Below are 12,703 nucleotides of genomic sequence, written 5' to 3' on the forward strand. Positions count from 1 at the left end.
TAAATAAAATGGGATATTGTCAATTCATAGAGTTGTAAGAAATGCATAAATTAATGTATACGAAGTGTCCATAGAATCCTGGCATGTTGCAGATGGTCAACAAACCAACTATGGTGTTGGTAATAATAATAATAATAATAATAATTAATAATAATAATAATGGTAATAATGGTCATTGTTATTCAGTCTGCAGGGCAAGGAGAGACTTTAGAAATTTTTTTATTAATCAAGGGATTTTTATGCTGTATTGAACTATATAATAGACTACATTATCAAAATAATATGCCAGACTAAATTATTTTCTACACAAGATCAAAATTCAAAATCAGTTAGGCATTAAACAATAGTTGTGTTATTATTTTAATGGCAAGAGAAACTACACAACCTCTTTTAAACAAATTTATCATTAAGTGGCAGCCAAAGTTCTAGAGATCTTCTTATTCTTCCCTGTTTGAGTTATAGATGAGCAAACAGAGGCCCAGAGACGAGGTGACTTGTCCTGGGCCGCTCAGAGGAGGATGGAGAGAGCTCAGGCCTCCTGGGTGCTATTCTTTTTTTTTTTTTTTTTTTTAGTTGTAGATAGATAGAATGCCTTTATTTTATTTGTTTATTTTTATGTGGTATTAAGGATTGAACCCAGTGCCTCACACATGCTACTAGGCAATCTCTCTGTCACTGAGCTACAGCCCCAGCCCTTGTGGGTGCTATTCTTCTGTAAGGAGAATCACATGTAGGGGGAGCAGCCTTTGTCTTTCTTTTGGGTGTTTGTGAGGCAGGGGATCATAGGGAGCTGAGGTGGGCACCATGACCTACCTGGTCCTAGTTGGTGCTCCTGTTCCCAGATGCTATGATAATATTACCTTTCTAGTCATGGAGTGACCCAGGCAGAGGGCCAGGATGTGAAGTCCTTGAGGAATGGGAGAGATATGTTTCAGGGATGGGGACAGAGAGGGTGCAGAACTATGGCTTCTCTCTCAAAGGGATACATTTAGAGAAAGCCTAGCAAGTTGTATGTGTGTGCGTGTGTGTGTGTGTGTGTGTGTGTGTGTGTGTGTGTGTGTGTTGGGGTGGGTGCTCACCCATCTGCCTCTGCCACCATCCTGCAGCTTGGTGCTAATGTGGTGCTGTTCCTCTGCACCAACGTCATTGGCATCTGCACACACTACCCAGCTGAGGTGTCTCAGCGCCAGGCCTTTCAGGAGACCCGCGGTTATATCCAGGCTCGTCTGCACCTGCAGCATGAGAATCGGCAGCAGGTGGGAGCTGTTTCCCCTGACCAGTGTTCCCCTCCTAATTCCCCAATAGCTTACAGATTGGATCTGCTGCTTGTTCAAGTCTGTGGAACTCTGTGAATAGTTCCTCCTGGACTGTGCATCACAGAGGCTCTGTGACACTGGGATTCTGTCTTGTCCAAGGGTGGGAGTAGATAGGAGTGCATTTGGGAGATTGAGTGAGGGTTGATTAGAGAGGGCTGGGATGGAAGACTGCTGAGGACTCTGGTGGGCAGTGTTGGGTCACAGTCCAGAAGGGAAGTTCAGGTCCCCAGAGATAATGTGGAAGGGTTAGGAAGAATTGTAAAGAGGATAGCAGTGCCCTGTTGGAACCACTGGTCTAGGAGCGGCTGCTGCTCTCGGTGTTGCCCCAGCATGTTGCCATGGAGATGAAAGAAGACATCAACACAAAAAAAGAAGACATGATGTTCCACAAGATCTACATCCAAAAGCATGACAACGTCAGGTAGGGCAGGGATAGGAGGATACCAGGAGGGGTGGGAGGTTCTGGGAGACTTTGAGGGCTGCATGGCCCACCTATCCTTTGCTGTTGTCCACAGCATCCTGTTTGCGGACATTGAGGGCTTCACCAGCCTGGCCTCTCAGTGCACTGCTCAGGAGCTGGTCATGACCTTGAATGAGCTCTTTGCCCGGTTTGACAAGCTGGCCGCGGTAAGGGTGCTGGGGCTTGGGGTGGTGCCAGTTGTGGTGAGAGCCCAGCTTTGCCTGTGGCAGTTGGGGGTGTGGGTGGCAGATAGGGTACAGTGAGGGCGGTGAGCCAGGTAGGCTGAGTGGGTAGGAGAGTAAAGGTGACCCTTTCCTTTACCTCTCCCCCTTCAGGAAAATCATTGCCTCAGGATCAAAATCTTAGGGGATTGTTACTACTGTGTGTCAGGGCTGCCGGAGGCCCGAGCAGATCATGCCCATTGCTGTGTGGAGATGGGGGTGGACATGATCGAGGCCATCTCGTAAGCAGTGCTCCCTTCCCAGGATTCCTGGAATTGTGGGTGTCCCATACTATTCCTACTCTTTAATGTGTCTTCAGGAATTTTCCTCAGCCTTGGCTCTTTCTCCAGCCTGTGTGAAGACTCATGTAGCACCTCTAGATTCCAACCAGCCTGGAGGGTGCAGGGAGCTGGGTGGTGGGGAATGGGGCTGCAGAAAATGCCAGCTGAGCAGGCTGAGGGTGAGAGATGTGATTCTTCCTCTGCCAGCTCAGTTTCACAAAATGCTACAGGCCCTGCTAACACAGCTCTCAAACCTTTGTCCTTGAGCCCCATGCAGCCTTCTGCCAATGTCCAGCCAAGGCTATGCTTCTGTCCCCTGCAACTGTGTAATCTGTACTTGTCCCCTGGGCTGCCTGTGTTATGGACTGGGGGAGGGGAAGACTGTACCAAGAGCTGATCCCAAGCTGCATCTTCCCAGGTTGGTGCGTGAGGTGACAGGCGTGAATGTGAACATGCGTGTGGGCATCCACAGTGGGCGTGTACACTGTGGTGTCCTTGGCCTGAGGAAATGGCAGTTTGATGTGTGGTCCAACGATGTAACCCTGGCCAACCACATGGAGGCAGGGGGCCGGGCTGGGTGAGTAGAAGAGCCAGGTGGTAGGGGATGGGAAGTAGGTGGGAGATTCAGGGACTCACCTCCTGGTCCATACAGACGCATCCACATCACTCGGGCCACGCTGCAGTACCTGAATGGGGACTATGAGGTGGAGCCAGGCCGTGGTGGTGAGCGCAACGCATACCTCAAGGAGCAGCGTATTGAGACTTTCCTCATCCTGGGCGCCAGCCAGAAAAGGGTCAGGGCCAAGGCAGGGCTGGGGGGGAAGGGCAAGCAGGGACAAATAGAGATGAGTCGGCAAAGACCTTCTTGGGGACCTTCTTCTAAACCTGTATCCGCACTGCCCTCACAGAAAGAGGAGAAGGCCATGCTGGCCAAGCTGCAGCGGACACGGGCCAACTCCATGGAAGGGCTAATGCCACGCTGGGTGCCTGATCGTGCTTTCTCCCGGACCAAGGACTCCAAAGCTTTCCGCCAGATGGTGAGAGACCCTCTAGACCAGGACATGGGGCCTCACTTTTTTTGTTTCCTTCAACACTGCACCCCCCTCCTTCCTACAGCTGCCAACTTCATGTGTGCTTTCTAGTATTGGGGTCAGGAGAATGGTTCATCTCTGGGGTCCCATGTACCTGAAAGCATATGTGGGGACACCCTCTACTCAGTGTTGGGAATGGGAGAAGGGACTGCAGAGGTGAGGGTGGTGGCCCCTCTCCTCATTCACACTCTGTTCCCTTCTCCAGGGCATTGATGATTCCAGCAAAGACAAGTAAGTCAGGTTGTTGAGGAGGGGGGATGAGGAGGGAGAAGGTACTTACACCTGGACTGGAGCTGCAGGACCTGAGATCCCTTCTTTCCTGGGCTTTTGATATGTGTGTGGGAGCAGGAGCCACATACGTGGCTCACATGCACTGGCTTGGTTGCTGCCTATGCCCTCCTCCTCTCACTATTTATCACATGCTATTGCTCATGCACTTGGTGAAGCATGTCCCCTGCCCTCAGCCGGGGTGCCCAAGATGCCCTGAACCCTGAGGATGAGGTGGATGAGTTCCTGGGTCGTGCCATCGATGCCCGCAGCATTGATCAGCTGCGTAAGGACCATGTGCGCCGGTTCCTGCTCACCTTCCAAAGAGAGGATCTTGAGAAGAAGGTTTGGGGGATACAAAAGGATGAGGGCTGGGGGAAGGGCAGATTCAGGCAGGAAAGGTTGAACACAGGTGAGGGATCAGGACAGGGTTTTGAGGAATGGGGAGGGAGCACAGTAGGGTGGAGATTCATATCAATTGGTCTAACTGTTTCTCCTCCCCTTGAGGAGTACCCTGCCTTTGCTGTCCCTGCCTGCCCCAGGGCAGCAGCACCCAGTGCTCAGCTCAGCCCCCTCTCCCTCAGTACTCACGGAAGGTGGATCCCCGCTTCGGAGCCTATGTCGCCTGTGCCTTGCTGGTCTTCTGCTTCATCTGCTTCATCCAGCTCCTCATCTTCCCACAGTGAGAGCCTTGCCCCTCATTACCCTTCCTGGAATAGTCATAAACACCCACACAAGCCCCCAGTTCCTGGAGCCTGCACCCCTGCTTGTTCTGGGGTTGGGACAAAGTGTCCACATCTTCCTGAGCAACATTTTCCCTGCCTCAGCTCCACCCTGATGCTTGGGATCTATGCCAGTATCTTCCTGCTGTTGCTGGTTACTGTGCTGATCTGTGCTGTATACTCCTGTGGTTCCGTATGTAGGGGGACTTCCTCAGGGATCTTGGGTGGTAGGGAGGGGGACCCATGGGGAGAGGGAGGAAAGGTCATTCCTCTCCTTCTGTGTCCCATCCATGGGTGGCTTTCCTTCTTGGCTGATGTGGCTTCTAACTTTTGTCTTTTGCTACTACAGCTGTTCCCCAAGGCCCTGCAGCGTTTGTCCCGTAGCATTGTCCGTTCACGGGCACATAGCACCACAGTCGGCATCTTTTCAGTCCTCCTTGTGTTCATTTCTGCTATTGCTAACATGGTAAGAGTCCAGTGGGAGTTCTTCCACCTCTGCGTTGTGCCGAGCACTACTCTGGCACTGGGAATGCTTCTTGCCCTCAGGGAGCCTGCTGTCATGGATGAGGGGAATGGTTAATGCCAATTCTCCTTCTTCATTTCCTCCACCTCTTGTCATCCCCTGAGAACTTTGGCCCCTGGAATATAAGGCACCTGGGCATGGCCTTTGTAACCCTTCCCCTCCTGGTACCCTGATATGTACCTGACTTTTGCAGTTCACCTGTGACCACACCCCCATACGGACTTGTGCAGCCCAGATGCTGAATTTAACACCTGCTGACATCACTGCCTGCCATCTACAACAGCTCAATTACTCTCTTGGCCTGGATGCTCCCCTGTGTGAGGGCACCGCACCCACCTGCAGCTTCCCTGAGGTGTCCAAGCAGTGTTCAGGCAGAGGGGGGTATCCTGGCACACTTTTTGGCCCTCCTGTGCCAGGCTGATGATTGGCACTGGGGACCCAGGAACTCACCAGACTCCCCAAGTGTGGCTTAGAACCCACACTTCTAAGTAATCAGGGGCCCTAGTGTGGTGTAGGCCAGGCATGGAGGGTGAGGGATATTGGGGTTTGAGGGTTGTGGAAGGGGGAGGATAGGTTAGGCAGGGGAGTGCAGGGCTCTTCCTGCCCCGGGTGCCAGTACCTCTGCTGTCACCCAACGCTTCCTCTGCCATCTCCCCCTCCCCCAGTACTTCGTTGGGAACATGCTCCTGAGTCTTTTGGCCAGCTCTGTCTTCCTGCACATAAGCAGCATCGGCAAGTTGGCCATGATCTTTGTCTTGGGGCTCATCTATTTGATGCTGCTTCTGCTGGGTCCCCCAGCCACCATCTTCGACAACTATGACCTACTGCTTGGTGTCCATGGCTTGTAAGTTTATTCTCAGCCCCCTTAATACTCCAGAAGTCTTCCTGACTCTGCTGGGTCACTGAGTCTCTCTCTTGTGCCCAGGCCCTTATACCCTTGGAATGCTATTATGTACCCATGGGAGAAAGGGAGGAAATGGAGGAACTCCTGGCATGTGACCCCAAGTAGTTATCCCAGGGAAACACCCCAGTTCTCAAAAAATCCCTGTCTCTAACAAAAATTCCCCCTGACATTTGCCTGGTGCTTTCCTACCCAATGTCTTAACACCTGTGAGTCACAGAGCTGCTTGGTGGCAGAGCCCGGGCTTAGAACCCACATTTCTAACTCCTGCTTAAGGACACCACACTGACTCTTCTTATGCAAAATCCTACCCCTTGTGATATGTAGCCATAGCTTGTTGAGGTAGAGAGCCTCTGGAGACTGCTGGGTTTGAATCCCTGCTCTACCATTTATTAGCTATGTGACCTTGGACAGGTGAGTTAACTTCTCTGAGCCTCAGTTTTCTCACCTGTAAAATGGCAATGCCACCTATATCATAGGGTAATTATAAAGATAATAGTAATTAACATTTATGAAGGTTTACTGTATGCCAGGTATGGGCTAAGCCTTCCATATGCATTATTTAGATCTGATTCTTGTTTTGCTTATGAGGAAACTGAACTTAGTTTTAAGTAATTTGTCCTATACTAGTAAGTAGAGGAGCCACTAGGAGTAGAGGTTTTCTTAAGGCCTCTGCTCTTAATGAGTTAATATATAGAAAAGCTCTGGCCCAATGCCTGACTGGTCACATAGTAAGTAATGCAGTCTCTGTCCCTTCTCCACGGCCTGCCAAGCAACCCAGAAAGCACTAAAGATGCTTCCTGTCTTTTGTATTTTCATGCCAGGGTTCCATCCAATGAGACCTTTGATGGGCTGGACTGGTAAGTGAGGGCTCCAGGGAAGCAAAGGGTGGGGCCATCAGCTGCCTCCTGCGGATACCAAGCATGTCTCTGCTTATCCTTAGCCCAGCTGCAGGGAGGGTGGCACTCAAATACATGACCCCTGTGATCCTATTGGTGTTTGCACTGGCGCTGTATCTGCATGCCCAGCAGGTGGAGTCAACTGCCCGCCTGGACTTCCTCTGGAAACTGCAGGTGACTTGGATGGGCCTTTGGCAGAGGTGGAGGAACTTGGGGCCAGAGCCTGGGCCAAGCCAAAAATGCATTTCTTGCTGGCTGGCTAAGGCTCAGGCTGCCCTAAGCCCAACTAGTCCCATGCCTTCTCTGTGCTCATGCCCTTCCCTCTGTCTCCTTCTATACTTGCCCCCTTCACGTCTTTGCCTGATCTTTAGGCCTCATCTATCAGTGTCTTTCTTCCTCTACATGATTCCCTTTGATGCTCAACTCCAAGCCTTGGCCACTATACCCACCCCTTGTGAATGTTGGGTAATGGGCGATGGATGTGGTATCCACAGGCAACAGGGGAGAAGGAGGAGATGGAGGAGCTCCAAGCATACAACCGGCGGTTGCTGCATAACATTCTACCCAAGGATGTGGCTGCCCACTTCCTGGCCCGTGAGCGCCGGAATGATGAACTCTACTATCAGTCGTGTGAGTGTGTGGCTGTTATGTTTGCCTCCATTGCCAACTTCTCCGAGTTCTATGTGGAGCTGGAGGCAAATAATGAGGGTGTCGAGTGCCTGCGGCTGCTCAACGAGATCATCGCTGACTTTGATGAGGTATTTGTCCAGTTGACCAGTGCTGGCAGAGAGTAGGGGAACTTGGGGACCAGAGGAGCGATGTGAACTTTGGATGAGAAGGCCACAATTAGAGGGGGTGGGTAGTAATGGAGGAGAAAGGGAGATTTAATGGGAACCAATGATGTCATGGATAGGGGTAAGAGTAGGTACAGTGGAGGTGAGGGAAAGAACCCATGAAGGTCAGAGGTGGCAAGGGGGGTCAGCCCCAGTGGGGACAGGACATCCTTACTGGGGAACAAAGAAGGTCATAATGATTAGTGAGGGATAGGAAAGGTACTAGGTGGATGTCATGAAAAGGAAAGCAGTAGTCTGACCTCATGGGACCAAGCAAATAAGACCATTCCCTGAATAGAGAAAATGGAAGCAAAATATGAGGAAGTGTTCTGAACATTCAGGTCAGGAATGGGAAGTCCCTTTCTCATTTTGGGACTCAGTTCCCCCCAGAGATGAGCGTTGGAGTAGTTAATGCTCAATGACCTCTGTGTTCTCTGAGTGGGTCATCACAGCATCACAGTTGATCGTCCCAAGTGCTATTCTCAAGGCCTTGCCTAGGTCCCTAGACTGCCTATTTTCCTGGCTGCTCAGTTCTGTAGTGAGAGCAGCATCTGGAAGGGAGCTCATCCATTAAAAAGTGGTGATGGTGGGGCTGGGGATGTGGCTCAAGAGGTAGCGTGCTCGCCTGGCATGCGTGCGGCCCAGGTTCGATCCTCAGCACCACATACAAAGATGTTGTGTCTGCCGAGAACTGAAAAATAAATATTAAAAAGAAAAAGTGGTGATGGTGGTGTGTGTGTGTGGGGGGGTACTTTCAAGATAGAAATGAGGGAAAGGAGCCAAGGTATGGAGAGGAATGAGCCTTGGAGCAGAGCTGGGTTTTGCCTTGACAACTAGATTCCCCTGTATTGTCCAGATCATCAGCGAGGAACGGTTCAAGCAACTGGAAAAGATCAAGACAATTGGTAGCACCTACATGGCTGCCTCTGGGCTGAATGCCAGCACCTATGATCAGGTGGGACGATCCCACATCACTGCCCTCGCAGACTATGCAATGCGGCTCATGGAGCAGATGAAGCACATCAATGAGCACTCCTTCAACAATTTCCAGATGAAGATTGGTGAGAAGGCCTGGTTCCTTGGCAGGTGTTCCCAGGACCGTTTCTGGGTGAAGTTGAGGGTACAGGCTGGGGGTCACAGATCATCAGGGCTCCTGTGGGGTTTTCTTCCCTTCTACCTTCTATATCTATATTGATATTAAGAACAGAGACCAGCCAGGTGTGGTGGGTACACCCATATTCTCAGCAACATGAGAGGTGGAGGTAGGAGGATCTTAAATTTGAGACCAGCCTGGGCAACTTAGGGAGACTCTGTCTCAAAATTAAAAAAAAAAAAAAAAAAAAAAAAGACTGGGCATGTAGCTCAGTGGTAAAGCACACCTCAGCACAATCCTCAGTATCACAAGGGAAAAAAAAGAAGAGAGGTAATTTATTATGGTACTTCTATGTTCTAGACTCTGTCCTAGATATTTTGAGTACATTTTAATCCTCACATTACTATTCCCTTTCTAAAGATAAGACTCTCAGACATCAATAACTAGTAGGTGGCTAAACTAGGATTTGAAACCAGGCCTACCTAATCTAAACTCCAGTGCCTGTGTCCTTATCTGTGGCCAGTTCAATAGAGGTACTTCCTCTTGAATGAGCTGATAGAAGACTGTGGTTAATAGGATGGGTTCTGGACTCATGGCTGTTCCATTTATGGTTTGTTCTGGCTGCTTCATCTACTGGTTATTTAATAAGTCACCCCAAAAATCTTGTCTGTAAAATGGAGATAAAAATACCTACCTTTGAGGGGCTGGGACTGTGGCTCAACAAAGCGCACTTGCCTGGCATGTGTGAGGCATTGGGTTTGATTCTCAGCACCGCATATAAACAAAAATAAAGATCTATCAACAACTAAAAAAATTTTTTTAAAAATACCTACCTTTGAAAGGTGTTGAGAGGATGCAACAATGTAAAATGTTTATTTCAGTAGTTGGCATGAGCAAGCATTCAGAAGATTAGATACTGTTACTACCCTGTTGCTTGGACCCAGCCCACAGTCCATGTGCCCAGACTTTCCACTCTACCACCAGGAGATTTGTTCCTTTTCCATTTTTCCTCTGAGCCCTTCTCAAGGTACCAAGAGGTGAGACGACTCCTTGGACTGACTATGGAGCATTCACTAGTCTCAATCCCTTGCTGTTTTCCCCACCTCAGGGCTGAACATGGGCCCAGTTGTGGCAGGTGTCATTGGGGCTCGGAAACCACAGTATGACATCTGGGGGAACACAGTGAATGTCTCTAGTCGTATGGACAGCACAGGGGTCCCTGACCGAATACAGGTGAGAGGGTTATGAGCCAAGGCTGGGAGGGGTATGGGTCCAGAGGGCTTGCACAGGTCTCTGCAGGACAGGGGCAGGGTGGCAGTCTTCTGTGGCTGGTGGGATGGAGGTTGGGGGAGGGGAGCTAACCTGACTGGGGAAAACCTGAGCTTCTGCAAATGCAGCAAGAAGGATTCCAGGCTAAGCGGGCTCCCCTCCCACTCCCCTAGGTGACCACGGACCTGTACCAGGTTCTAGCTGCCAAGGGCTATCAACTGGAGTGTCGAGGGGTGGTCAAGGTGAAGGGCAAGGGGGAGATGACCACCTACTTCCTCAATGGGGGCCCCAGCAGTTAGCAGGACCCAGCTACAGATTCCACTGAAGGGACCAAGGTGGGCATTGAGTGGATTCTGTGCTTGCTGGGTGGAGTTGTGGCAGGGGGCACTGAGCCTCCAATCCTTGCTGAAGGCAGAAGGGAACACACCCAACATGCTGTACTTGGACCATGCTCATCTGCCCTCAGACTGGTGATCAAGGGGATACCAAGAGGATTATGCAAGTGACTTTCTTATTCAGTTGAAGTTGGGCTGTTGCCTTTCCTTTCTTCCAACTTGTGGGAGCAGGGGAAGGGGCAGCGGTGGCAGGGGAGCTCTTCTGCCTGAGAGATTAAACGGCAACTTGCCTTGCCTGCCCCTTTCTCTGTTTGGATAACAGGCTCAGGGATGGGTCCTTCCTTACCCTCCTTCCCCTGGGAATATTTTGTACAAAGACTGGAGCCAGGCATGAGGAGTGCCTATTCCATGCTTGCCTTTGCTATGCCTGCATCCCCAGCACTGGTCCTGGGTACCCCAGCCCTGGCCAGGTCTCCCTCTTAAGCATAGAGCAGGAGGGAGATACCCTGGGGATCCAGCTCTGTCTACATTTCAGGGGAATGTTTCCATTTGCCAAATCCTAGTCCCATGATCTGTCCCCAAAGGGGAACAAAGGGACCTCTGACAGCTCAGATTTAGCCCCAATTCCTGCACACTCCAGGGAAAGGGGTGTTTGGCCTCATTGGTACTGTGAAAATGCCCAGCCAGAGAGCAAGCCTGTGTATGGGGATGTTAGATCAGGAGCTGGACATTCACCTGCAGGTGCCAAAGAGTGCAGGCGGCCAGGGAGGGGGGTGGTGCCAGACTGATCTAAGGCCCTGAAGTGGCCAGGATCAGGTTCCTTGGCCCTAGCGCTCGCTTGTTCTCTGCTGGCAAGGGGGCAGGGAGCATCTCTACCCCTTCTATTGCCAAATAAAAAAGGGTCAGGGCACAGAGGAAGATGACCCTGATCCCAAACCTGGTCTCCCAGGTCTCTGACACTGGGGAGAGCCTGTGTGTTTGTATAACTGTGTGTGCATGTTGCTCTTTGTGTGTATGTATTTTCCAGGTCTGTGTGTGTCCTTGTACTTTTGCTCCTCAGCTCTCCACCCAGGGTTGCCTCTCTCCCATAGGCCTCTGTCTTCTGAGAATAAGGCAGGGTTTCCTATTTCAAGGGATGTAGAGAGATGCCCAGGTTGCACAGGTATGGGATGGGGTGTGGTAGCAAAAGGAGGGTGGCCTGGGAAGGGGAATCCTTTTTGTGCCAAATCCCTAAGTGCCGTTTGGGGGCCATATGTGCAGTATGACTGTCTCCCTGCCTAGGGCAGGAACCCAAGCACTTGCTTGAGCCCCAGTGCTCCATGCACTTAAACTGTTTGGGGTTTGTTGAGTAGAGACTCAGGAATTTCCTGGGTTCCTCAGCCTGTGTCCTGGGATGTGGTATGCTTTGGGACTTGGGTAGCATGGGATCCCTCTGAGAACCCAGATACTGGTACTAAGGGATGGGACAGGGGAACCTTAAACTTGGCTTTTCCAAGTCATTAGCCTGAGTCTAGTGTGTTCCTGGCTCCCAATCCCCATGAAGCCTGCAAGGGCTGGTAGAAGGATTAGGAGGTTAGACTCACATTTCCTTCCTGTCCTTTCCTTCCTTTTACCCCTTTGCCTGCAACCTCTTCAACTTTGGCCTGAATTAGTTGGTGCCTTGGTTTTTCTCTCTGTACCTATTTAAGCCAGAGGCATTAGCCTGAATTTTGCTTGAAGATCACTTTTGTCTTGGAAGTCAGAGGAGAATGGGGTTTGGGGGTGGAAGAGGAAGGTAGTGTTCTAGATCTTCCTTATATTCCTTCAGCACCAGCTCCTTGCAGAGATCTGGTTTCTGGCTCGGTACTGCTTACCTTGGGGAATCTATCTCCATGCATCAACCAAATGGGCCACCAGGCACATCATTAGCCAAGGCAGAGGGAGGGAAAAGACTAGCTGTTCCAGACAGAAAATTGACTCCTCTTTGATATCTCTGAATAGGAAGAGACTACTTGGTGCCAGGGAGTAGGAGTGAGGGTGTAATCCAGAGTGGGAAGACCTCAGCCTTGAATGACTTGTCTCTGCTTCTTGCCAGGTGGGAGGGGCCTGTCCATATCCTTGCTCCCTGTACCACAGTGCCAGCCATGCCCTTCCCCTGGTTACCATTGCCTCTTTCCTCACCAGGTGGTGGAGGAGTCAGGGGATGGGAAGCCATGGACTTTGGTTTTATAATGTAACCACTGTGGGAGTGGGGGAGGGTGGTTGTACCATGTATTTCAGTGAAATATTTAATATATTTAAATATCAATAAAATCAAACTCTTTGTAAAATTCCCTGTTCTCTGCAGCTGTTCTGGGCCCTGGGTTGGATTAGAAGTGGCAAAGCCTGGTTGTTGGAGGCAACCTTTTGCCCCAGGACTCTGTGGGACTCTGTGGTCTATGGTCTGAGGGCTTTCTATGGCTTTCTCCCTGCCAAGGTGAAGCTATAGTGTCTTCAGAGAGTTTGACTACTTT

At 50.6% G+C, this 12,703-nt stretch overlaps 1 protein-coding gene across 10 annotated transcripts in view; it reads left to right on the forward strand.

The window, feature by feature from the left end:
* Adcy6 (adenylate cyclase 6) overlaps positions 1 to 12,468 on the forward strand; it is a 37,620-nt gene extending 25,152 nt beyond the window's left edge. For 9 of the 10 annotated variants that reach the window (XM_026406983.2, XM_026406984.2, XM_026406988.2 and 6 more), the window contains exons 3-22: positions 1,107 to 1,256; positions 1,616 to 1,737; positions 1,832 to 1,943; positions 2,112 to 2,239; positions 2,697 to 2,855; positions 2,931 to 3,072; positions 3,187 to 3,315; positions 3,575 to 3,600; positions 3,834 to 3,981; positions 4,221 to 4,318; positions 4,464 to 4,551; positions 4,708 to 4,824; positions 5,075 to 5,233; positions 5,547 to 5,725; positions 6,607 to 6,642; positions 6,726 to 6,855; positions 7,176 to 7,439; positions 8,371 to 8,575; positions 9,716 to 9,840; positions 10,050 to 12,468. In XM_026406983.2, the coding sequence (XP_026262768.1) occupies positions 1,107 to 1,256; positions 1,616 to 1,737; positions 1,832 to 1,943; positions 2,112 to 2,239; positions 2,697 to 2,855; positions 2,931 to 3,072; positions 3,187 to 3,315; positions 3,575 to 3,600; positions 3,834 to 3,981; positions 4,221 to 4,318; positions 4,464 to 4,551; positions 4,708 to 4,824; positions 5,075 to 5,233; positions 5,547 to 5,725; positions 6,607 to 6,642; positions 6,726 to 6,855; positions 7,176 to 7,439; positions 8,371 to 8,575; positions 9,716 to 9,840; positions 10,050 to 10,175 (2,643 nt within the window). In that variant the 3' untranslated portion in view covers positions 10,176 to 12,468. The remainder of the gene's footprint in view (positions 1 to 1,106; positions 1,257 to 1,615; positions 1,738 to 1,831; positions 1,944 to 2,111; positions 2,240 to 2,696; positions 2,856 to 2,930; positions 3,073 to 3,186; positions 3,316 to 3,574; positions 3,601 to 3,833; positions 3,982 to 4,220; positions 4,319 to 4,463; positions 4,552 to 4,707; positions 4,825 to 5,074; positions 5,234 to 5,546; positions 5,726 to 6,606; positions 6,643 to 6,725; positions 6,856 to 7,175; positions 7,440 to 8,370; positions 8,576 to 9,715; positions 9,841 to 10,049) is intronic. The other variant, XM_077798215.1, reaches the window with a different exon arrangement.
* The last annotated feature ends 235 nt before the right edge of the window (positions 12,469 to 12,703 follow it).

The sequence above is a fragment of the Urocitellus parryii genome, chromosome 5 (genome assembly GCF_045843805.1).
Source record: "Urocitellus parryii isolate mUroPar1 chromosome 5, mUroPar1.hap1, whole genome shotgun sequence".
NCBI lineage: Eukaryota > Metazoa > Chordata > Mammalia > Rodentia > Sciuridae > Urocitellus > Urocitellus parryii.